Source organism: Entelurus aequoreus, linkage group LG15 (genome assembly GCF_033978785.1).
Source record: "Entelurus aequoreus isolate RoL-2023_Sb linkage group LG15, RoL_Eaeq_v1.1, whole genome shotgun sequence".
Classification (NCBI taxonomy): Eukaryota; Metazoa; Chordata; class Actinopteri; order Syngnathiformes; family Syngnathidae; genus Entelurus; species Entelurus aequoreus.
In genome coordinates this window covers 36538045-36562426 of record NC_084745.1, presented here as the reverse complement: position 1 = coordinate 36562426, position 24382 = coordinate 36538045, and the positions used below count along the sequence as shown (strand labels likewise).

Genomic DNA, 24382 nt, shown 5'->3' with positions numbered 1-24382 from the left:
CTAAAATGGCCGAGCCCTAAGGTTTGCAGCGGCAAACAAAATGAATGAATTAAGCATTTGTACGATTTTGAACAAAAAACCTAACTGCGATTTCTTTTCTCCAAAATTGCGATTGCGATTTTCACATTTTATACATAAAAATACATAAATCTGGGAAAATAACAAGTGAAGGAAGATTTTTTACTTTTAGATTGTTAATCAACATATTCTTTTCTCAAGGTGCCACACATTAGAACAATATGAAATAATGTACTTAAAAAATATGTTTGGCGTTATGCAGACAGAGCTTTTGTCTACAATCATGCTCTTAAACTGGTGGGGGAAATAATCGATTTTTAGATGCATCGCAATTCAGACATGGGCGATTATAAAACCAATTAGTAAACGTCAACAATCGATGATCGATTTATTTATCCTAACTAAAGTCATTCAGACAGTATTAAAATTTGGCTGACTGCAGCGAGCCACCTCACAGAGAGATCCGACCAGCTCCTTCCTTTACTTTCGGGCACTTTTGGTCCAGTTTTGCACACATTTTCATGACTTAAATAAATGTGGGAGTTAATTTAATTGTTTTCTATTCCAAATTAATTGTTTTTTGTAAAGTTGCAAGCGATAAACGCGTATTTATTGAAACGGGGGAAAAAGTAAAACTGCATCAATATATATAAAATAAAGCTGCATCAATAATTGATTTTTAATCTAATCGTAGCTCTTGAATCATAATCGTAATCAAATCGTGAGGTGGCCAAAGATTCTCACCTCTAAAAACTATACAGTGTTTATAATGTAACATAATGATAATAAATACTAATGCAAGTAACCATTTAAAAAGATACAAACTTTTATTTCTCATTACTGTAGAAATGTTTACAATTTTACTGTAATTGGGAGGTAAATAACTTTCAGTCATCCTGAGTAAATAAACAAAAAATAAAAAGGATCTTAAAGTGCATTTTTTTCCTTGTTGAAAAACTATGTTGTTTGTTTTTTGTTCTCATCATGTGTCCGTTTTGATAGGATCCTACTGCCCGTCTGTGTTGAAGCCGAAATATTCCCACAATATTTGTAATAATATTTAATTATCTTAATTTTTGTCATTTTGCGGAACATCTCACATGTGAGTTGCGAGGAGCGAGGCTCTGTTTGTCATGCTTCCAGCGTGTGTAAGCGAGTGGTCTTGCTTTCCGCCCACCATGACAAAGATTGTGAAGGATCAAGAAGAGGGCTCACTCCGGTCAGTTAATTTTACAGTTAAATAAACGCGCTCAGCTGCTGAGAGCGTAGAAGTTTTTTTCTCTTTCTCCCTGTTTGAATAGGAAAACCAACACACACGGACATAGCAGTTTATCGATGCTGGCAAAGTATTTTGACTTCATTTTCATTTATTGTTCGATTATTTTCATTCACTATCGACTAAGGCAGGGGTGGGCAATTAATTTTTACCGGGGGCCGCGTGAGCAACCCGAGCACTGCTGGAGGGCCACATCGACAATATTTCAATTAAATTTTGCTCAATATTATTTTTTATATATACCGTAAGATAAATAATAATAATAATAATTAATAATAATAGTAATACTTCAACATAGTGTGTGTAACAGCATTCCATGACTAATATAAATAAATTAACATTAATAATAAATGACAGTAAAATAAGCACACGTATGACTGAGGAGTCATAGTGTAACTTTGTGTGGTGTTTGAGTTGTCCGACTTTTTGTGTGGCCATAAACGCACCAGTGGTTTAGTGCTATGCGTGTTGGTGACAAATGACAAGTTGGTTTTGGCCTGGTTTGTACGGCAGAAAATGACTAGTTTTTCGAGATAGAAGTGTTTTACTTATGTTTTTGGTGTGGTTATGGCCGAATATAAACAGTTTGATCGATATAATTCCTGGCCTCGAAGCATCTCGATAGACGTTACAATAATTGAACGGTGTTCAATTGAACGGTGTTGACGAACACCGTTAGGGCCGCTTGTTGTCACTGTCACTCAAAGTTGCATTGCAAAATTACATAGAATAAATATGTTTATTTTGTTTAGAATTCAGATGGGATTTGATTTGGTGCGCGGCATATATTTGCTGCGCGCAGCAGACGCTTGAGCAGTGCGAAATTGCGCAGGCACGCACCTTAGAGGGAACGTTGCATGGCAGTCCATGTCTTGTTGGAAACACGCCATTCTTCATCAACTTTTCTCTTTTTAGCGTCTCGGGTGTAAACCATGCATCACTTGTCGCTGCATGTGCACCTTCACTCGCAGGTTACACACGGACACACGCCCATAAATAATACTTTTCAAAATAAAAGCAGCACAGTTGTATTGCGCGCACGACATAAATGTTTTTTCAACTTTATTTTGTAATTAATGATTGCAGCTGTTCACATTCACTCACAATCACGCACACGCATACGTCCACACGGAAGTAATACAAATAACGATTTTTAAAACAAAAGCAGCACCGTTGTATTGCACACTCGACATAGATACTTTTAAAAATTTATTTTGTAATGTATAATTGGCCTCACGCGGGCCGGACAGGGACGCACAAAGGGCCGGATGCGGCCCGCGGGCCACAGAATGCCCAGGTCTGGACTAAGGCCTGGTCATCATCAGAACTTTTCCCAAGGAGCAAGTAGTGTTTGTTATTATGTGTGTGTAGCTGCCTCGTCTAGTATCTAATATCCACTGCAGCGCACACAAACTTGCTGTTTCCTTACACACTTTTGATTGGCCAGGAGGCAAAGGATACAAGCGAGGCTCAACAATTCTGATTAGCCAACATGTCTGTCACTCAAATGCCGGTGACGGTGAGGAAACAAAAAACATCTGCCTCCTGTGGTTATTTATCACACAAATTAAAACTTTGATGTTGATTTGGGGTGAATTAATCATGCAGCCCTGCACAGAGGCATATTTGGGTCCAGTTTGGGTAAGTTTGCAAATATAGATATTTACAAATCAAACTTCTACTGTAAATACATACATGGAATTGTATGCAGTACCTGTAATTTGTCATAATTAAAATAACATATTTAGTAAGTTGAAATGAATTTATTAAAGTACATTATTTCCAGGCTTTTGCTACCACAATGTGGCTCCTGGGCCTTGGGTTTGACACCTGTGCTGTATTTGACTAACTGCATAGTTTCTTAAAGTCTCTATGTGTGTGGTCTACAAAAGAAAATACAGTAACGACCAGAGTCTGTAGTTAGTGTTAGGTCAAAAAAACATTGACTAACTGTGGCTGTAGGAAACCTCCTAATACATTTTTTAAATTTAATCGTTTGAAGTTGAGGCGGTATAGTTCGGTTGGTAGAGTGGCCGTGCCAGCAACTGGAGGGTTCCAGGTTCGATCCCCACTTCCGCCATCCTAGTCACTGCCGTTGTGTCCTTGGGCAAGACACTTTACCCACCTGCTCCTAGTGCCACCCACACTGGTTTAAATGTAACTTAGATATTGGGTTTCACTATGTAAAAGCGCTTTGAGTCACTAGAGAAAAGCGCTATATAAATATAATTCACTTCACAATTCACTTCACTTAATCCACAAAATGGCAGTAGCTGCTTTTGAAATTTCATGATTGGTCATCATCCTGCAGCTTTATTACCTATGCATGTGCTTTAAGATATTGCAAGTCAGCTCTTGAACCTGTGTGAACCTCGCGTGTAAAACATTTTCCGCTATTACAACATTGGTTCTGTTGCTGCTGTGTTGTGCAATATACTTGTTCACAAATGATCACCTGGTCAAAGAGAAGTAGGTTTTCCCTTCCACGGTCCCTGTTATAACTAAAGCATTTATGGCTCTATGTTTTTGTATAATACCAATGCTCTTTCTCAATAACCTATAGTTGATTATATAAAATACTGCTTTTTGTTCCTCCTCCAGCTGGCCAAGAATGTTGGGAACAGTAGTTTCAATGAGATCATGGAGGGAAACCTCCCGTCCCCTTCACCAAAGCCCACCCCTTCCAGCGACATGTGAGTACCCTCCAATAGACTAATACCCAGAATTACCCCCAACTCCAAAATGCACACCGCTCCATCTTTTTTGCTCCCATTAGGACGGTGAGGAAGGAGTTCATCAACGGCAAGTACGTGGACCACAAGTTCGCCAGGAAGACATGCTCGTCCGCCGCTGCCAAAATGATCGAGCTGTACGAAGCGGTCCAGTCCAGAGACCTGCTATCGCTTGTCCAGGTCTACGCCGAGGGAGTGGAACTCATGGAGCCTCTCCCGGAGGCAGGGCCGGTGAGACATTGCAACATCTTATCAGCTGCTATTTGAATATCTGCATTAAATGTAGTCGTCAGGACTGCAGGATGAACTTGCTGACTACATACACTCATTAAGTACACAAGTTAAAGTTAAAGTTAAAGTACCAATGATAGTCACACACACACTAGGTGTGGAGAAATGTGTCCTGTGCATTTGACCCATCCCCTTGTTCACCCCCTGGGAGGTGAGGGGAGCAGTGGGCAGCAGCGGTGCCAAGCAGGGAGGTAATGGGTCCCATTTTTATAGTCTTTGTAATACAAGCCAACTGCTTGGCGGCTGCAGAAGCTTGAGAAAAATAAAGAAAAAAACATTTTAAGCTTCACCTATAATTAAAGGCAAAATGAATAGCTTTGTATTTCCTACAGAGAAAGACTAAACTCCACTCAATTTACTATAGAAAATCATGTTTTCTCTAGTAAGGAGGCATCAGCTGTATTGCTGTAGATCCCCACAAATATATGTCTATTTTTAGCACCTTAAACCCTATATTCTAAGCCTTTCTTACTTAAAAGCATTTTTTTAAATATTTTTTTTAAATATACACAGTTGAGGGAATACCTAATCACAGTTCCTTCTCTGTATTCTCTGAGGGGAGGTTCACTGTGCCACACTAGAAATACATTACTTTATTATATAATATTTTCATTGTTAAATCAATACCTCTCTGACTACACCTCTTCTATTGGATCTCATTAGAATCCGCAGGTGTACCTAATGATTTGGTAGATTTGCATGTACGTTCTGCCCAGCTTTACTTAGACCTATACAGACAGTCTATCTACAAAAAGATTTATTGCAAAAACATAAAAATCACAAGGAGCCCAGCAGGTGGATTTTATTTTTTTAGGAGCCATTTTGTTTACTGCGTCTTGTTTAAAATGCTGAGAGATGGACGCTGAAGCCCACACTGCCTCACTGCTGTGTTTGATGGCCCCCTGCAGGAAGCTGGAGAGACGGCACTGCACTACTCTGTACGGACCGCCGACCAGACCTCGTTGCACCTGGTGGACTTCTTGGTGCAAAACAGGTATGCTTGCGTCATCGGGAAGGATGGAGCCCCGCTGTAGAGGATGACTCTGCAAGTCATTGCTTGAAATGGGCTACTAGAATATGCACGCTGCAAACAGAAAGATCCGTCTGCGCCAAAGCAGTCGCGCTGCACAGCTCCCATTCCCATGAGGCAAACAGAAGTGGGTCAAGCACTTGTTCTCTGCCTTAATGTATTCCTCTCTTTCCGATTGGTTACCCGCCACTGCTCCGGCTTCCACACAGGAAGAGAAGCCCACTCATTAATTAATCGTGTTTTGACATGCATCTGGTGTCTAGTGGAGCACTAATAAGTGCAGTTGTTGCAGCAGTGCACCAGGCAAGGCATGTTTGGATGAGTTTAGCGTGGAAGAATACCAATCTCTAATGCTTTTCATAGACATTCCAAAAGAGTAGAGGTTGTTTTTAGCTGCAAAAGGAAGAAACGTGTCCCAATACTTTTGTCCATTTAATGTTTATTCTCTAATGCATGATGCATTCTTCCTTCAGTGTGCCATCCTTTGTTACTGACTGTGTGTGTGTGTGTTTTCCAAGCGGTAACCTGGACAAGCAGACCGAGTGGGGCAACACGGCCCTCCATTACTGCTGCATGTACGAGAAGCCCGAGTGCCTCAAGTTGCTCCTGAGGGGCAAGCCGGTGACGGACATCAGTGAGTGTCACCCTCCTCGCTCGTCCCCCACATCCCAGCTATGCTTTTAACTGTTAAACATCCCTACCTTGCCCTCAGCCAATCAGAATGGAGAGACGGCGCTGGATGTTGCCAGGCGACTGAGGAATGCTCCGTGTGAGGAGGCGGTGAGTGTTTGCCGCCGACGCGCGGATGCCCAGCTGGAGCGTCGGCGCTTCGTAAAGAACATTGAAGAACAATGACATACCCATTAGTGGTTTGTCGTATCGCTGGTTGATCATTTTGTAGGACACAACAGTGATGGGACGATGGAAGCTCCGCCTCTTCCCTTAGGAAAGCGTGACTGTAGAGTGGAAGTAACAGGTTTATTATTAACACTTACATGAACACATCAAAAACAACAGCTCTGTAATGCAAGAACGATAAATGGTCCTAATTTATATTAGTTATATAATAAATGGTAATGATGTATGCATTGAACATGAGTTCAATTTGGATTGTTTGACTCTGGGAAAAGTCTGCTTTCTACTGAGTACCATTGTCTTTAAAAAAGTTAATTCAATGAAAAATTATTTGTGTCCATTTACACCAGTGCTCTCAATTATTTTCTGTTACGACCCCAGTAAGAAGAAGAAAAACATTTTCACTCTACACTCTCAAAAAAAATGTTTTAAGTACACCTCTGCATAACATAGTATCCTTATTAAAGAAAACGAAAAAGAAAGAACGATAGATCAACTTACAACAAAGAATGACTTGACATTGTTTTTTGGTCTGTTACAGAAAAGATTTAAAAGTGCATGAATTTTACCTGAAATTTGAAAAAAAAAAATTACCCTTTAAACTGTAAACATTTTTTGACCAACTTGTACCATGTTATAGTGAAAAATTAAATAAATAAACTCAATACATCATGATAAATTTAAATGAATCAGCATCATTAACTCTAGAGCACAATATAGAACACTTTTACCTACTAAACAAAATTAAACAAAACAATTTGTGCTGATTTTTTTTCTTAATCAAGATAAAGAACTTGGAATTAATGGCTACAATACAATGAGCACGTTTTGTAGTGCACATCTTTTTCGAAGCAGATTTGAAGCATGATACTGATAAAGCATGTTTACCGGAATCACCCGCGCCCCCCTAACATCGCACAGCACCCCTCACTATTTGAGAAGAACTGATTTAAACCAACAGTAACATTTTTAAAGCACATGTAAATAGGTAATTAAAGTTGCTGGATGCTGACCAACTAAAATACTTACTAACTACTAGCTAATCTTATCTTGTGTACTACCTCAGGAGGTTGCCTACAGCCACAGCTGAGAATGCCAGTGAACCATCTCTAATTGTTTATTTGCTGTGACCCTTTGAGACCCGGTTAACATTGCAGTAATAGCTGCCTTCAGAGGGCCAATGTGACAGTGATAATATATGAATATAAATGTATAATTGCCTCATGATATTATAACACAATTGCCTATGCATTTGATTATTTGATTTTTTTTAACATACAAATTAATAAATAACTTGCTTTGAAATCATGTGTCAATGTAAAAAAAGCGGATATTTAAGTATTACTTTTTATTATACAGTATATAATAGTGTATTTGTTGCATGATCAGATAATAAAGTTGAAAAGATATGCAGTTTCATGCAGTACATACTATTTTTTTCCATAATGAAAATAGGAGTACATTTACTAAGAAAGTTATTGGCGAACATTATTTCCAGGCTTTTGCGGTCTACAAATTGATGTGGTGGGCCAGATCTGGTCCCAGGATCTTGAGTTTGACACATGATTCATAACATGTACAAAAACTAAACATCTACAATATCTTGTGTAGAGGTGGGGCAAAGACCCAGGAAGAACCTTGGTGTTGATTATTTTGCAGACAAAAATCCTGGTTATTAATGAGAAAAATGAGGCACACTGTAGCACGTTAGGTCTTTTCTATGTGATGATTTTAAATGGAAACTGGTGTGTCTATCAGCTGGTGCAGGCTGCAGAGGGTAAATTTAACCCTCACATTCATGTGGAGTACGAGTGGAGCCTTAGACTGGAAGAGATGGACGAGAGCGACGACGATCTGGACGACAAGGTGCCAGCGCAGTCAGCTAAATGAAACCCAAAGTACAAGACATAATGTGTTCTTTTGTCTCTAGCCTAGTCCCATCAAGAAGGACCGCTCCCCGAGGCCTCAGAGCTTCTGCCACTCCTCCAGCCTGTCGCCGCACGACAAGCTCTCGCTGCCGGGCTTCATCAGCCAGCGGGACAAGCAGCAGCGTCTGTCCTACAGCGCCTTCACCAACCAGATGTACAGCGCCTCCACCGACCTCACCTCCTCCCCGGTAGCCGACGGGCCGCCGCTGCCGCCCAGAAACCAGGGCAAAGGTCAGACCTGTCATTCTCCTATTTCTATGACAGCCTGGCATCATGCATACATATCATGTCTTCCTAATGTTGATTATGTTCAGGACAGCAGAGGAATGCTGCATTTTTTTCCTCCCTTCTTTACACTAACACACACACACAATCTTGTATTTGTTACTTTCTTGAGACCTCTGAAAAATGCCTACCTCTTTAGGACCACCCTTTCTAAATATAAAAAGATTTGTATTTACAACATTAATAATATATACATACTAGGCAAATATAAAAAAGTGTATTTTAGTTAATTTTTTTATTTTTTGTTTGTAATTGGGTTTTAATATTCATTATTTACTTCATTATTACAGTATGTCTTTATATACATATTTATTTATTTTTTAAATTAATTTTGGCCAAAGGGGGCGCATTTCAATTTCTTATACACACTTGTTATTACATATGTTGGCCAGAGGGGGAGCAATTCAAATTTTTACACACACTTGTTATTTCGTATGTTGACCACTTTTAAAACCGACACACAGTCAATTTGAAAAATCCCTCCTTTTTAGGACCACTCTAACCTTTTGATAGATTTCACCACCAGGGGTGCAAATGAGACATTCTCTATTAGATGCAATGGTTTTCCGTACAACCCCCCCCCCCCCATTTACTTCCGGGGTCACGTTTCCTCTTACGTCTTTTGTCATCCCATAGCTTGTGTTTGTAAATTGTTTTTTAAAATTTTATTTTTATTTTTTATGATATAGCGTTAACAAAACGTCTGTATTAATCGGACAAATTAAGTTGAGGATATTCCTGACTGAATGCACATTTGACTCGTGGACATATGCGGAAATGAATAACAGTGTACAATAAGTTAATTCATTATCAATCAACATTATCAAACTTTATTCAAACTAAATTTATTCGTTAAATTCATTTTTTTTTAGTTCTCTGTGTAAGTGAACTAAATTAAAATGACATTTATGTGAACTTCAATTTTTTTAGTTTCATTCGTTGTTTTTACGTTAATTTGTCTGATTAATACAGACGTTTTGTTAACGCTAAATTATAAAAAAAATTTAAAAAATTTAAAAAAAATTTACAAACACAAGCTATGGGATGACGTAAGACGTAAGAGGAAACGTGACCCCGGAAATAAATGGGGGAGGGGGGGGCGGGGGAGGCTTTGTAGGGGGGAAGAAATTTGGCGTGACAGGACCATGATTTCGGTCCTAGCCTCATATGGAAGGTACCTTTCCTTGTTGATGTCTCAAGAAGGGCAGAAATACAAGAACACACACACACACACACACGCACGCACACACACAGACATCCTGCAGGTGTCTTGAAGAAGTACATACTGGCTGTCTGCACGATTAGACATAGAAATAACAGTCCTCCCCACCAGCATGGGGAGCCACTCATGCTGTTGAACACTTGCCATAATTGTCATTGAATTCATTTTTTTAAGTCCTATTTTTCTCAAGATACGCAGTGAAGTTGCACTTGTTTCTGATTTTGCAGATCCGTGTTCCAATCCCAAAAAAGCATTGTAGGCAAATGGGAGACTTACAAGTCTGTGTATCTGAGGGGGATATATCTGTCCTACTGTGATTGACTGGCCACCAGTCCAATGTGTACAAAGTCAGCTGGGGTAGGCTGACTTTGGCTCACTCAAAAGGACACAAAATGGATATAAATGCGTGCGAAACAAGTGTAGTTTCAGGTTTATTTTGTGTGAAAAATAAGCTAATAACAACGACGCTAGTTTCCTCCTCTTTACTTTGTTTTTTTGTGCGTGTGTGTGAAGCAGCTCACTTTTTAATAAGAAAAAAAAGACCTGCTGAGTTGCTCTCCCACACGCCTCCTCCTCATCTCGCTCTTTTCTTCTTCCTTTTTTTGGTGTGTGTTTCTTTCTCTTTTATTCTTTCAGCTCCACACTTGGCATTCCTCGGCTCTCATTCGCACTACGCCACACTGGCTGGCACTCGACCATACATCAGTGAATATCTTGATTTTACTTCCCCCCCACCTTACGCCCCCAACCCTCTCTTGTCTCGTGCGCCGTTGTTTTCAGCTCAGGCCTACAGGGTGATGGCGCTTTATTGATTTTTTCTTGTTTAGTTTCATGTCTTTTTTTGTAGAGAAACATGCCGCCATCTTTGAGCTGTAAACACAAGCCACAGCTGATTGCGCTCTCTGGCTGAGCTCTCTGTCTACCTGACTGTAAAAAAACACAGCATACACTCCAAATACTGCACAATGCAACATTTTCCATGTTTCTCCTCCTCCTGTGCTTTTTTCATCTTCTCCTTCACCTCAGCTTGGGTTTTAAGGCTGCGTTCACACTTGTGGTTTGGTACTCTGGTCTGGACTAAAAATTCTAAAAAAAAAATGCTGATTTGTCAGCAATCGCAGTGATATTTTTGTCAAGGGACCAAATGCTGTGCAGTAAATAACACATACAAATAAGTTGCTTAGATTTCATTGAAAAAAAGCTTCTAAAATACTTTTAAAGAGCACACACACACACAGCAGAGAGATAGTCTTCCCAATGCATTATTTTCTCTCACACATTTGTCTTTTCTGCGTATTTTTTTAGAAGTTGAATTTCACTTGCTTGTTTGGTGCACAGCAGGATTCGCATAATCACGTTCTCACTCGACCAAACGAACCATACTAGCAGAGCAAATGCACCAGAGTTCCTTTAACCAAACCAAATTGCGAACGCAGCTTAACTGTTTTTCAGGAAGTGTACAGTAGATTCTTGCCTATTCGGCATATAATTAATATTTAATTAAAAAATCCCGATAAATTATTTTCTGAGAGATAGGAATTATTTTATTTCAAATCAAAGATAGCGTTAAGAAAATGTTTCCTACCTTTTGAATCATGTTCTCTCTAAGGTGCATGCGCGCCTTCGTAGTTGCGTACTGCTCAGGCGTCCTCTGCACACAGCAAATCTATGCCACTCACAAAATAAGATCCAATCTAAACTCCAAAGAAAATATTTACATAAATATTTGTTCTGTAGGATTTTTATTTTATTCCAATTATTGTAATATCTGTCGAGACGATTTAAAGAGGAAAGGAATTCCATCGATCACTTTATTGAGCAAAACTGTTTGTATTAGGCCCTTACTTCACCAAAAACATTAGTAAAAACTTCTGTAATTTTTTGCCGTACAAAACAGCCTTAAACCAACTCTGTCATCTGTCAAATATCAACAGCAGCCGCTCGCTCTCTCTCACTTGCACCAACACACACACTCATGGCACTTAGCTAATGATGCATTTATGGCCACACAAAAAGTCGGACAACTCCAACACCTCACAAAGTGTAAATACCAGGTCGTTACACTTTGACTCCCCAATCAGATGTGTGCTTATTGTACTATCATTCATTAGGTATGTTTATCTATTGATATTAATCATGAAATGCTGTTACTAAATTACAGAAATGCTGATAAAACAATATATTTTACAGACAAAAAGTTACAGAAATGTGCACTTTATCCCATGCTTACATTTCATTGTGTTGATTCACTCATCATTTTTCAGCAGGAAGATGGTTTGACAAGACGTGATGTTGTGTAACTGTATGTTTTGTACAATACTGTATGTGTGTAATAGTTGTTTTCATCTGTAAAACTGAATTGAAAAAACTTTAATCGCTGCAAGAGGCGTATTAAAGTAACGGTCTTAGAATGTAACGCTTGCCAATAGTAGGGATCTACTGTACTGAACATGTGTGCATACATGCGTACATGCATACACACAGAACATGGCATCATCACCTCATGTCTTCTATGTATTATCGCTCCTCCAGCTCCTCCCCCATCCGGCCCCACCTCTCCACTCACACCGGGAGGCAGCTCCACCCTGTCCAAGAAGAGGCCTCCGCCCCCCCCGCCCGGACACAAACGCACCCTGTCTGACCCGCACAGCCCGCTCTCTCACAGTAAAGGGGGCTTGTCCGGGGGTGAGACGCAAACACACGGTATAATTAGGATATCACAACGGGAGATTGGTACTCGTACAACACAATACAACACAGGGGACACTCTGAATGTTCTGTCCCCATAAGACTTACTGGAAATCTACCGTGGGGTCCGCCATCTTAAAACTCAGCATGGAAAGAAGTGATATTTTAAATACATTAAACGAACTAAAAATGGACGATTTTCAAATGCGTCTTTGGAAATAGCTGAGATATTAAACCTGGGCTTGTTCTTCCCCACCAAACTTACAGTATCTAAGTACACCTTTATGGACCTTAAACAGAAAGGGTCAATCCCCAAACAATTTCAAATAAGTTTAAATTATACGTTTTTGTTTTTTTTCACATTTTCAGTCAATTTTGTAGACTTTGTCGACCACAATGATGCTCATATGCCCACCTTTAAAGGGGAACTGCACTGTTTTTGGAAGGTTGCCTATCATTCACAATCCTTATGTAAGACAAGAACACATGTTTTTCTTTTTTTATGCATTCTAACTCGTAAATAAACGTTAGCAAAAGTCAGTTAACAATGGAGCTAATGGGAGTTGCTTTATTCTGCCTATAAAACGCTCTACAAACCTCCATCCACAGTATATGTAATGTAGTAACAGGCACATTCATCATAATATCTAATATTTACGTACTTTGGTCATTTTGAGCATACAGACGCATCACAACTTTCGCTTTTCCCTTCAAAAACAACAACACAACTAATCACGGCAGACTTTGTGAGCGACAACAACGACTACTTTGGGAAAAATGATGATCCACAGCCTTATTTGTTTGAGTCTGATTGTAAGGAGGATGATCTACAAGTTTTAGAAGCTGTGTGCTAAAGAAATCCAGCTTTAGTGAAACACTTAGCATAATGTAGCAGTATTGCTAAGTGTTAAAACAAGATATACAAATTACTAACACAATAAGCTAATCACTTACTGTACAATGTCTGCTCTCAGTGGGATGCCGACTGATGGAAAGTTCATATCTTTCTGTTAATATGAAGAATTAAATAGATTTCCGCCCGGGGGTTAAAAAAACAAACACAGCGTATTATTGTGTCTTTCTCCCCATCTCCGGGTGTAAGCTAACTGTCAATGTTGACCATCTTCTCGGTTTATGGACACAACCTTCGACTATCCAGTTGAGGGGCATGATTTATATTCTAGAATTAACTTTCACCAGTGCTGAGGCGTTTCAAAATCTCATTGGCTCAGTATGTCAACACTGTAGCAGCACAAGCTAGTTAGCTCTCTGAGATCACGGCGCCACTAAAAATAACAATCGCTAATACTTGGTAATATTTACGTCACAACATGTAAATGGAGTATTGTTGGCGGTTTTTGGGTGTTTTTTTAGAGGGCTTTATGGGCGCAATAGAGTACTCCTATTAGCTGCATTGTTAGCCATGTTGTACTAGCCGTATATTACAAATTAGAATGCATAAAAAAGAAAAACATGTCTTCTTGTCTTGCATAGGTATTGTGCTCGATAGGCAAAACTGTCAAAAAAGTGCAGTTCCCCTTTAAGTCACCACTCCTTAGTCAGACTCTAATTTCCCTAATTAGGACATACAGATCCCAAAGAACAGAAGCCTAAAATCTTATTTTGTAGGTGTCCCTTGTTTCATTATGTTGTGTTGTGTTGTGTGTAACACATGACAGGACGACACCTCGTAGTCGCACAATTTCCATGCGCCATCGCTTCATGGAAAGCTCAGCCAGACGACACGTCCCTCACCCGCCCCTCCCATTGTTTTTTTATTATTTCTAAATCATCGCAGCATGTTGATTTATTCCATATTTATTTCACATTCATCTCTCGGTGTCCGAATGTGTTGAGATCCGTGGTGAATAATCTTTTTGTGGGCCGCTTGTCGATGCTTTAGGAAGTGACTCCACGCCTCCTCCTATCAACAAGATGTCTCCCATTTCCAACAAGTTTGAAGGCATTCCTCAGCAGCAAAGGTAACATGGATGGATGCATGGACGGATGCATGGATGGATGCATGGATGGATGCATGGATGGATGGATGGATAAATTGATACTGTACATAGATGGACGGTTGGGTAGATAGAGATGTAGTAACATAGATCAGGGGTTCTTAAACTTTTTGACCTCGGAGCCCAACTTTTCTACTACAGAGGAGACCGGGACCCGCTGCAATATTAACACTGAATTGGTTATCTTACTCTTGAGTTTAATCAGATTTTAATAAGTAGATCTAACTCACTTACAGTTTAACAAAATAAACCTTGTGAGAATGATATGAAAGCATGTATTTATCACAAAGATTATTATCAAGACATAGGTCAGGCTAATTAAAAAATAAATACTAAGCAAATGTACTGCAAGAAGGGACTCAAAAACTGATGAAAAATGTATTTGCATAGAATTACGCATTGCTAAATTAATAAATAATAATAATAATAAATATGTTTAACTAAACTGTCATTAAAATGTAAGTGTAAATGAAAATATAGCTTTACCACTTTAGTCATAATTTTTGCGCTTAAGAAACTTCCCTCTTCTTTAGTTCCAGACTTCTTCTGTTTGTTTGAGATGGTCATTACTGTCACAAGTGGTGGAAAAGTGTATTACAACTGAATACCGCTGCGGCCCATGCAGACCACAGCTGAAAAACAAATATTTTTTGGCAACCCTCTAGGGGGCGCCCAATGGTTAAGAAACACTGGCGTAGATACATGGATGGATACAGAGATGGATGAAAACATAGACGGATGGATAGATTGATGACACCTGCATTAAAAGTGGACTTGAAGTGGGTGTGGCATGGATGATTGTTTGGTGCCCAATAAAAGACTTGATGGAGGATTCTTCAAAAGCAAGGCTTCAGTCAGCAGATGTTAAAGCAGCATAAATCTACTGGAGCCTATCCCAGTACACCTTCACACTGGGATCAGCCTTTCCAAATGTAATACCATTTCTAATATTTTGGTGACAGGGTCAAAATATTGTTAGCATCATGAACAGTGTAATACACCAGAATAATAACACATATTGTGCATTATTTATGTGTTAAGGTGGATGGATTTCCAAGAAAATGCTTTTATTAGAGCATTAGATCTAATCAGGTGCTTTGATTTTGCAGCTCTACTTCCAGCAACACAAAGTCCACACTTGGTCCAAGGGTTCTTCCCAAACTACCTCAGAAAGGTGCGCTTGATTTGATTGCAGTGTTTATTTGCAGTGCTTAAGCAGGGGTCCTTTTCTCTCCAGTGGCGTTGCGGAAGATTGACACTATCCACCACCCATCCATGGATAAACCTAGCCTTCCCCCAGAGGTCTTCCAAAAGTCTCCTACAGCAACGGACCCCCCCCAGAAGGCACCTCCCCCAGACAGGCCCCAGCCCAGCGACCTGCCCCCTAAGCCTCAGCCGTCCGAACTCCCGCCGAAGCCTGGAGAGCTCCCTCCCAAGCCGCAGCTCTCTGACCTCCCGCCTAAACCCCAGCTGGGAGACCTGCCGCCCAAACCGCAGCTCAAAGACCTCCCTCCAAAACCTCACCTGGCCGACATCCCACCCAAACCGGGTGCGGGCGAGACGCCTGCTAGGGCGTCTCTGGGCGACACAGTGACGAGGCCTCTGTCGCAGCCGCCGCCCCCGCCTCAACCTCATCCTCAAGACTCGCCGTCACCTAATCAACCGGCCATCATGGCACCGTCCCCGCAGCAGACCGCTGAGGACACCAACGGGACCCCGCCGGGGACCTCAGAGACGCCAGTACCCCTTCCGAGGAAGATCAACGCGGTACACACACATCCTCGTACATAGTGTATTGTTTGATAAATTCGTCACACACATGCATTCAGAAGCCTTTTATTTGGGCCACTCCAGGGGAAGAGCAAAGCGCGGCGCGTGAAGACCATCTACGACTGCCAGGCGGACAACGACGATGAACTCACCTTTGTGGAGGGCGAGGTGATCATCGTTACAGGGGAAGAGGACCAGGAGTGGTGGGTAAGTCTGGCGAACGCCCTTTTTGAACACTGTTGCACTCAGATTGTGTTGTGTATAAAGAGAGTATGGCCAACTCTGTTTCAGACCATCTCCTAAATGATTGGTCAAAAGGCGGGTGACTACTGGGTGCCATGTTTGCTTCCAACCTTGAGCTGGCTACAGCTCGAGCTATGCGTACACTGCACTTCCTCATTCGAAATATCTTTTAATTGACTTTCTTTTGCTGTGTAAACATGCACATTCATACACATTTGACATACTTATTTTTTTGTTATTGATTTTAATTATTACAAACATGCAAGTAAATCAACAGTCAATTTTGGATGTATGTATATATATATAATAGCACAGTGATTACAAACAATTAATTGGAGACAGCCACCACAGTTGACATACTTCACACAAAAGTCACAGTTTATCCAATATGTTGGCCCAAAGCTAATGAGGATTTTGCCAAAATGAGAGTCATAAATGTTTTGGTCATTTTGTGTTTTGTTTATATTTATTGCGCTGTAGTGAGCATGTTAAGACAGCCTGCTGGTCACCAAACACTGCCTGATGCATACAGAATGTATACGGCGGTAAACGTATATTTTGACGAAATAAAACCATGTTTTATTGTAGGTTTATCAGCTGCAGTAGGTTTAAAACTATATTTAGATGTAGTATAATGGTTTATTTTGTCAGGAAAACTAAAGTCATAACAACTGCAGTGCATGACACTTTTAGATTGTGTATGAAGCCTTTTTTATGCATTACTGGTAAACTTAAGTCAGTATTGGAAGTGTGTTGTCCAAAATCTAGCAGTTTAAAAATGCTTTTAGTAAGCACTACTGGGAACACACTGTTTGGTGTGTCTGTAGCTTTAATGCTAATGAGCTGTGTTTGACCACAAGAGTGTGTCTTCTTGAAGCGCTTTTGTGCACTCATCCACTATTGACTTATACACTGTATCTTTTACATGGCCAACGTAATAGATGCCATTCATCACATACAACAACGTAACATTAAGGAGTGGGACAAACGTGACGAACAGATGTGGGAGAGCTCCAGGTTTTAATTCAAAATGTGTAGCAAAGCTTGAGAAAGGAGTTTGTTTTTTTCAAAATCCACAACTTCAAAACTGCCTCTTCTTTTGAAAAATTATAGATGTTTGGTGCTTATAAACATGCTATATGACAGGTAAAACGACAGATAAAACAATGCAACACTAAGGAGTTAACGTTAGCAACACTAGCATAGCTACAGGAGCTACAGTGCTAATATTATCAATCAATCAATCAATCAATCAAAGTTTATTTATATAGCCCTTAATCACAAGTGTCTCAAAGGGCTGCACAAGCCACAAGGACATCCTCGGCTCAGATCCCACATCAGGGCAAGAAAAAACTCAACCCAATGGGATAAAATAAGAAACCTTGGAGGGGACCGCAGATGTGCGGACCCCCCCGTGCGACCGGTACAATGGATGTCGAGTGGATCTAGTTAATAGTGTGAGAGTCCAGTCCATAGTGGGGCCAGCAAGGGATCATCTTGAGTGGAGACAAGTCAGCAGTGCAGAGATGTCCCTAGCTGAGGCACAGATGAGTGGTCCACCCCGGGTCCCAAATTTGAACAGCTAGAGACGGCAGATCAACTGGTCTAAAAGGGGGTCTATTTAAAGGCTAGAGTATACAAAATGAGTTTTAAGATGGGACTTAAATATTAGGCTCACATTTTAACATGCTAGCTTTGCCTGTTCACGTTAAATAAATAAAGTGATCAAATTTACAGCTTCCATATCTGTGGATGATTGATGCACAGCTGGCAGAGCTTTATTTTACGATTTTTAGCAAAGCCCACATTTTTTCCAAATAAAAATAAAGCTACCATGAAGTGGTGGACGTAAACACGGGGGCATCATCTCGTCTAGGATGGGTAAGAGGTGGTATCATGTCCATGAGGAATTTCAAAAGTGTGTAGTGACATCGCTAACTAGTGGCCTGGCATGACCATGACAAAATATCCAGCCATTCACCTACCTACCATTTACGTCCTCTTAATGACTCTTTTATTTTGTGCTTCCAGATCGGTCACGTTGAGGGCGAGCCGGACAGAAAGGGGGTCTTCCCTATGTCTTTTGTGCACATCCTGAGTGACTGACGGTGCCCCCATAAAAAGCCTTTGCACTACGCGTCTTGTTCACTCCGTGGAGGAGCTGCTGTAAATAGCTCTTAAAAGAAACACACTTCCTGTGGCAAAGAGAGAGTTAAATAAGAATTAAAAAAGGCTCATCCATGCTGTACAAAGAATGTGCGTATCCTTACTCCAACAGTATTATCTTCACCCTATAATTAGTATTATATAGCACGGCCGTGACCCGAGCCACCCCCTTCCCTCAGCACTTATCTAAAGTCTACGTTAATGCTGTTACTGTGTATATAAATGTATGTAAATATATATATTTGTGTGTTAAGTGTACATACAAAAAAATGTACCAACGCGCTCTCCGGAGTATTGAACATCAGGGCAGGAGAGTTTTATTTGTATTCATTTGTCCTGGTGGGAGCGGCAAATAGGAATCTTGCATCCTTGTTCACCTCATGACTGACTGACGAGCCCCCCCAATCCCCACACGCTTCATTAAATGTACTTCCTGTTTCTGCTTGCTTTGTGTGTACACGTGTTCTGGTTGTTTTACAGTATAGAAACCTGCTGCTAGCGTGTGGTGGAATATCCAAGCCTGTGGTTCACAAATTAAACCTTTGACCTTCCCCTCTTCCATCATGCACGGCGTGACTGGACTGCCCGGGACGCTCACCTCAGGGTTTGAAGAGCCACTATAGAAGGCATCCTGAAGCCACTATTACTAAGAATGGAGCAGTATTTCAACATTTCAGCAATAAACTCCACACATTTCACAACTTGTGTTCACAGTTGAGTGTCTTGTAAGAAAAAAAAAAGCTTTAATTTTAGTATCATTCCACATGACTGGACTGAATACTTGTAGATTGAGACATGATGTAACGTCACCTGGTCCTCAATGTTTAGGAACAAAATCAACCCGTTGTATCATTAAAGTGCTGTACTTCAACTTGCCTCTGCCCTTTTACTTCAGACATTACAGTAATTAATTTTCCTAAAATGAAAGATATTGTAAATTAAACTTTTGCTAAAACATTCTACACCAATACCTCAAAATGTTTGCTACACTCGCTTACGATTGATTTGCGATTCAACATCAAACATGCAAGTTTATTTCAAAAGGGTAAATTTGAATTACAGAATCTACAGTTCCTCACTGCTTAATGTGGCATGTTTGAGAATGTTATGTTTTGTGGTCACTTAGGCACCAGTTATGTTTTACAATTTTTTATTTTACCCCTTGTTCCCAAACACAAACTGGGCTGTGTTTATGCAGCATTAACTAAATCAATCATATATACCATTCTAGACCAGCTCACCCTTTATACATTCATTGCATGTTCAAGCATAGACCTGTACAATATTTAACATTGCTGCATACCACAGCTTCAAAATAATCTTGACATACCCAATTTAATAAACTTCAGTTGCATGTTAATTACATTTCCCAATAAGGTTTTTGGGAGGCTTTATATATTTTTTCTACAAGCCTTTTGCCATAACCCATCAGTAAAACAGGTTTTAAGTTCAATTGTACCAGGATGGGCAGCACGGTGGTATAGGGGTTAGTGCATGTGCCTCACAATACAAAGGTCCTGGGTTCAATCCTCAGGATCTTTGTGTAGAGTTTGCACACTCTTCCTCCCACCTCCAAACATATGCACCTGGGGATAGGTTGATTGGAAACACTAAATTGGCCCTAGTGTGTGAGTGTGAATGTTGTCTGTGTTGGCCCTGTGATGAAGTGGTGACTTGTCCAAGGTGTACGCCGCCTTCCACCCAAATGTAGCTGGGAGAGGCTCCAGCACCCGCCGCAACCTCAAAAGGGACAAGCGGTAAAAAATGGATGGATGTACCAAGATGTTTGGATATACACTTAGGAACAATTGCAAACAAAGTAATACATTCTTCCAATCTTTTATTTCCAGCAGCTCAACTACATTTCAACCAAAATACACTTTCTGCTGGAGTCAACGCTTAACATAAATACTCTGTGCCACAACAAATAAAACTTAGAACAAAAAAAGTCGACTTTTAAAGCCATGCTATACCAGAACACTGGTAACTCAGTTACTCTGTTGGGCTTTTGGTTTGAAGGAGTTGTCCTTCTCCACAGACTTGATGACACCCACAGCCACAGTTTGCTTCAGGTCTCTGGCAGCAAAGCGGCCTGTTGACAGATGGAAGTCAGTTCGTACAAAGAGCTAGAGATACATGTCATACCTAATGGAGGGTAGGTGAAGAAGCTCTCCACACACATGGGCTTGATGGGGACCAGTTTGACAGTGGCACTGTCCCCAGACATGAGCAGCTGGGGGCTGTCCTCCAGCTTGTTCCCCGTGCGCCGGTCGATCTTCTCCTTGAGCTCGGCGAAGCGACAGGTTACGTGGGCCGTGTGGCAGTCGAGGACAGGGGAGTAGCCAGTTTTGATCTTGCCCGGATGGTTCAGGATGATCACCTGGGACGGACATTTGTAAACCCTATTACACATTTACCAATGACAAAAAAAATGCTTCCCAAAAACTGCTATAAAAAGGTTAAGTTAAAACCTTAACAGTTTAAGGTGTGTTAAGTGTACTTAAAAAAAACTACCAATGTGCTCTCCAGAGTACTGAACATAAGGCAGAAGAGTTTTATCTGTATGACCTGCTCTGTATCAGGCTAGTGCAGCCCTTTGAGACATTTGTGATTAAGGGCTGTAAGTAAAATTTTGATACTTTAACACTTAAAATCCATGTTTACATCAGTTAACCTACACCAGACTGGATGCTTTTTTTTTTTTTAAAAAGCTAAAACACATTAAGCATAGCTAATTTTAATGTTTTTTTTATCACCATCCATCTTCTATCGCATTACCATCTTGCTTTAATGCTCTATTTGTTTACTCTGTAGCACTTTGAGATTTGCTATTCAAATGTCAAGTGCAATACAAATAACATTAGATTTAAAGCAAAAACTGGATACTGAGACAAATATAAATTGAACTTGAACATGCATTTACACCAAAAAGCCTGTTTAAAACGTGTACAATTACACCCCCAAATGAATACTTGAGCATTGTAACCTTATGAGCATGGATCTTTAAGTCTACATAAAGCTAAACAAAAAAACGTTTGCTGCATGCTTTAAATGGGCAAAAATATAGCACCATCTGGTGGACAAATGTAAAATGGCCAGTAGTCCAAATTAAAAAAATCTTAGGTGGTGGAGGTTTAGACTGTTCAAAATGAATAAAATGTACTGTTTTTGGTAGCCTTAAAGTCATCTAGGAATTTTCCGAACATGCTGGCCTGAATGTCCAGGGTGAGAAGCAGAAATGTGGTATATGCAGTCGATTTTATATTTCCCATTCATTGTCAATGGGGAGAAAGTTACCAGAAATTTGGGGAAAGGTCAAACATGTTTTGCGTTCGATATGGGAAGAGCAGTGTGGTTGAAATGTCAGAATCAGGTTTAAAATTGCTTCAATACTTTTATTCACTTGAATGGGAATTCCATTGAAATTTGGGAATACCGGGTATTTTTGAAAATATTGATACAAGCACACTTGTTTAGTGGGTTGGTTTGAATTTTTCTCAAATTGGTTTAGAAATTGACGTAGTAACAGTTGGAATTGAGAATGGGTATTTTGGAATTCCTGTAATTTAGGAAAAATAAAATAGCTATTTGTTGTCCTGATTATGTGAAATATTTTGATCGTGAATGGTTGGAATTTGTTAAATGTACATTGAAAACTTCAGCAAAAGTTGAAAAGAGGGCTTTGGAAAACCAGGATTTCCCCATCACTCCTGGAATTTTGTGGAACCTGGAATTGTTTCAATTACCAGGATGCATGGAAAGTGTTTAAGGTGAAATGGTTTGAATAGGTTAAAATAATGCCCTTTCAATTTCAATAGGAAAAATTTCCCGTAAAACTGGGAATTCTGGACATTTTTAGAAAAATGTTGAAGTCCCAACGATTCCTGAATAGGCTGAACATTTTGACGTTGGAATGGTGTGAATTTGATGAAGTTATGCCGAGCCAACAAGTGTCAGAATAAAAATAATGAGTAGATGAAAAATGGTGTATAATCTTGTGTGAATGCTTGTAGCGTTAACACAATTACTAAGTCAAAATGGAAAAAAATCCTGACCGCACCAAATGTCCCCAGCATTTTTATTTTTTTAAATAAAAGGCACATGTTTAAAGTGCCTTTTCAAAGAATATTGTAAAAAATATATATTACTTTAACTTGCATTGTCACTACAATAAAGCTAAAATTTGATAGCTTAGCATATTTCACATGAGTTCAGGACCAACCTGGGCCTCAAAGCTGCTGACGTCCGAGGGCGGGTCCTGCTGGGCATTGCCGGCGACGTCCCCGCGGCGCAGGTTCTTGACGGACACGTTCTTAATGTTGAAGCCAACATTGTGTCCTGGCAGGGCCGTCTCCAAACCCTGGTGGTGCATCTCAATGGACTTTACCTCTGCAGTTACTTTAGCGGGGGAGAACATCAGCGTCATGCCGGGTTTGAGGACGCCTGTTTCAATCTTTCCCACTGGAACGGTCCCAACCCCTGCAGAGAGAAATATTAAGTGAAGTCTCAAACTTTAACTTGCACGGTCTTACCTCCTATCTTGTAGACATCTTGCAGAGGTAATCGTAAAGGTTTGTTGATGGTGCGTGCAGGAGGTTGGATGGAGTCCAGCACCTCCAGAAGGGTTTTCCCACTTGTATTCCCTTCTCGCCGCCTTACCTTCCAGCCTTGGAACCAAGGCATCTGCAACACGACTCAAGTGTATCCATGAACACCACACGCTTCCAATTTGGCTTACCCTCTGAGTGGCGGTGATCATGTTCTCGCCGGTCCACCCCGAGATGGGGATGAAGGGCACGACGGCCGGGTCGTAGCCGATCTTCTTGAGGAAGCCGCTCACGGCCCGGACCACCTCGTCGAAGCGCTTCTGGCTGTACGGCGGCTCAGTCACGTCCATCTTGTTGACGCACACGATGATCTGCTTGACGCCCAGCGTGTAGGCCAGCAAGGCGTGCTCCCTGGTCTGGCCGCTGCGAGACACGCCCGCCTCGAACTCTCCCTTTGCCGCCGACACCACCAGCAGGGCTACGTCGGCCTGGGACAGACTACGATTAATACCACCATTTTGCTACCTTTAACATGTTTTGTGCAGTTTTTAATATGCTAAATAGTGTTTAGTACCACTTGATCACACTATTATATCAGCAGTGAGACATGTACCACAGTTTGAGAACCAGTCATAGCGTCCAGATTACATTGTCATTTATTTACTTCTCATGGCCAGTAGAGGGCGTAGTTGTATTACCAAGTGATGCTGCTTTTTAGCTTTTTCACCCCCCCATCAGATACAAGACGCACACAATTGAACATGTTTAAAATGAGCTTTTAGGGGGGGGAAAAGGCAAACATCTGGATGTTTTAAGACCATTTTTACCTGCGAAGTGCCCGTTATCATGTTCTTAATGAAGTCACGGTGACCCGGGGCGTCAATAATGGTCATGGAGTAATTCTGGGTGTTAAATTTCAGCAGGGAAATGTCAATGGTGATGCCACGCTCGCGCTCCGCTTTCAGCTTGTCCAGCACCCAGGCAAATTTGAAGGAACTCTTCCCCATCTAAACAACAAAAAAAAAAAGCACAAAAAAAGGGCAGAAAGCACATTTGCTGTAAAGTTCTCCATCTATTTTTACTTGCGCCGCAGCCTTCTCGAATTTCTCCAGCTTCCGCTGGTCAATGCCCCCGCACTTGTAGACCAGGTGGCCCGTGGTAGTGGACTTGCCACTGTCCACATGGCCGATGATCACCAGGTTGACGTGGGTCTTATCCTTCCCCATGATGGTCTGCAAGCTTGTGGTCTCAGGTGTCCTCCTTCCTCAGGTATTCTCTGTGGATTTAAATTAAGGGCTGCTCCTGTGTGGCGT

General features: G+C 40.8%; 2 protein-coding genes across 7 annotated transcripts in view; one reads left to right on the top strand and one right to left on the bottom strand.

The window, feature by feature from the left end:
• The window catches only part of asap1b (ArfGAP with SH3 domain, ankyrin repeat and PH domain 1b), a 109377-nt gene extending 89984 nt beyond the window's left edge, over positions 1-19393 (top strand). Inside the window, exons 16-29 of one of the 6 annotated variants that reach the window (XM_062021367.1) lie at positions 3896-3987; positions 4071-4257; positions 5226-5311; positions 5866-5981; positions 6060-6127; positions 7961-8068; positions 8133-8361; positions 10274-10342; positions 12170-12340; positions 14229-14307; positions 15453-15517; positions 15581-16110; positions 16198-16320; positions 18388-19393. In XM_062021367.1, coding sequence (XP_061877351.1) covers positions 3896-3987; positions 4071-4257; positions 5226-5311; positions 5866-5981; positions 6060-6127; positions 7961-8068; positions 8133-8361; positions 10274-10342; positions 12170-12340; positions 14229-14307; positions 15453-15517; positions 15581-16110; positions 16198-16320; positions 18388-18462 — 1998 coding nt within the window. In that variant the 3' untranslated portion in view covers positions 18463-19393. The remainder of the gene's footprint in view (positions 1-3895; positions 3988-4070; positions 4258-5225; positions 5312-5865; positions 5982-6059; positions 6128-7960; positions 8069-8132; positions 8362-10273; positions 10343-12169; positions 12341-14228; positions 14308-15452; positions 15518-15580; positions 16111-16197; positions 16321-18387) is intronic. The other 5 variants (XM_062021368.1, XM_062021369.1, XM_062021370.1 and 2 more) reach the window with 5 other exon arrangements.
• Positions 19394-20345: 952 nt separating this feature from the next.
• Positions 20346-24382, bottom strand: eef1a1l3 (eukaryotic translation elongation factor 1 alpha 1, like 3). The gene is made up of 7 exons (XM_062021375.1): positions 24152-24382; positions 23897-24076; positions 23261-23557; positions 23055-23205; positions 22745-23001; positions 20668-20902; positions 20346-20614 (listed from the first exon to the last, which is right to left on the bottom strand). Exons 1-7 carry the CDS (start codon positions 24293-24295, stop codon positions 20511-20513), a joined length of 1368 nt encoding a protein of 455 aa, XP_061877359.1. The 5' UTR covers positions 24296-24382; the 3' UTR covers positions 20346-20510.

Excerpts from the sequence above, each read along its gene's own strand:
- eef1a1l3 (XM_062021375.1), bottom strand. The coding sequence starts at position 24,295 with ATGGGGAAGGATAAGACCCACGTCAACCTGGTGATCATCGGCCATGTG. Across the intron at positions 23,558-23,896 it reads TGATAACGGGCACTTCGCAG|GCCGACGTAGCCCTGCTGGT; the intron begins GTAAAAATGGTC and ends AGTCTGTCCCAG. Across the intron at positions 23,002-23,054 it reads AGATGTCTACAAGATAGGAG|GGGTTGGGACCGTTCCAGTG; the intron begins GTAAGACCGTGC and ends TTCTCTCTGCAG.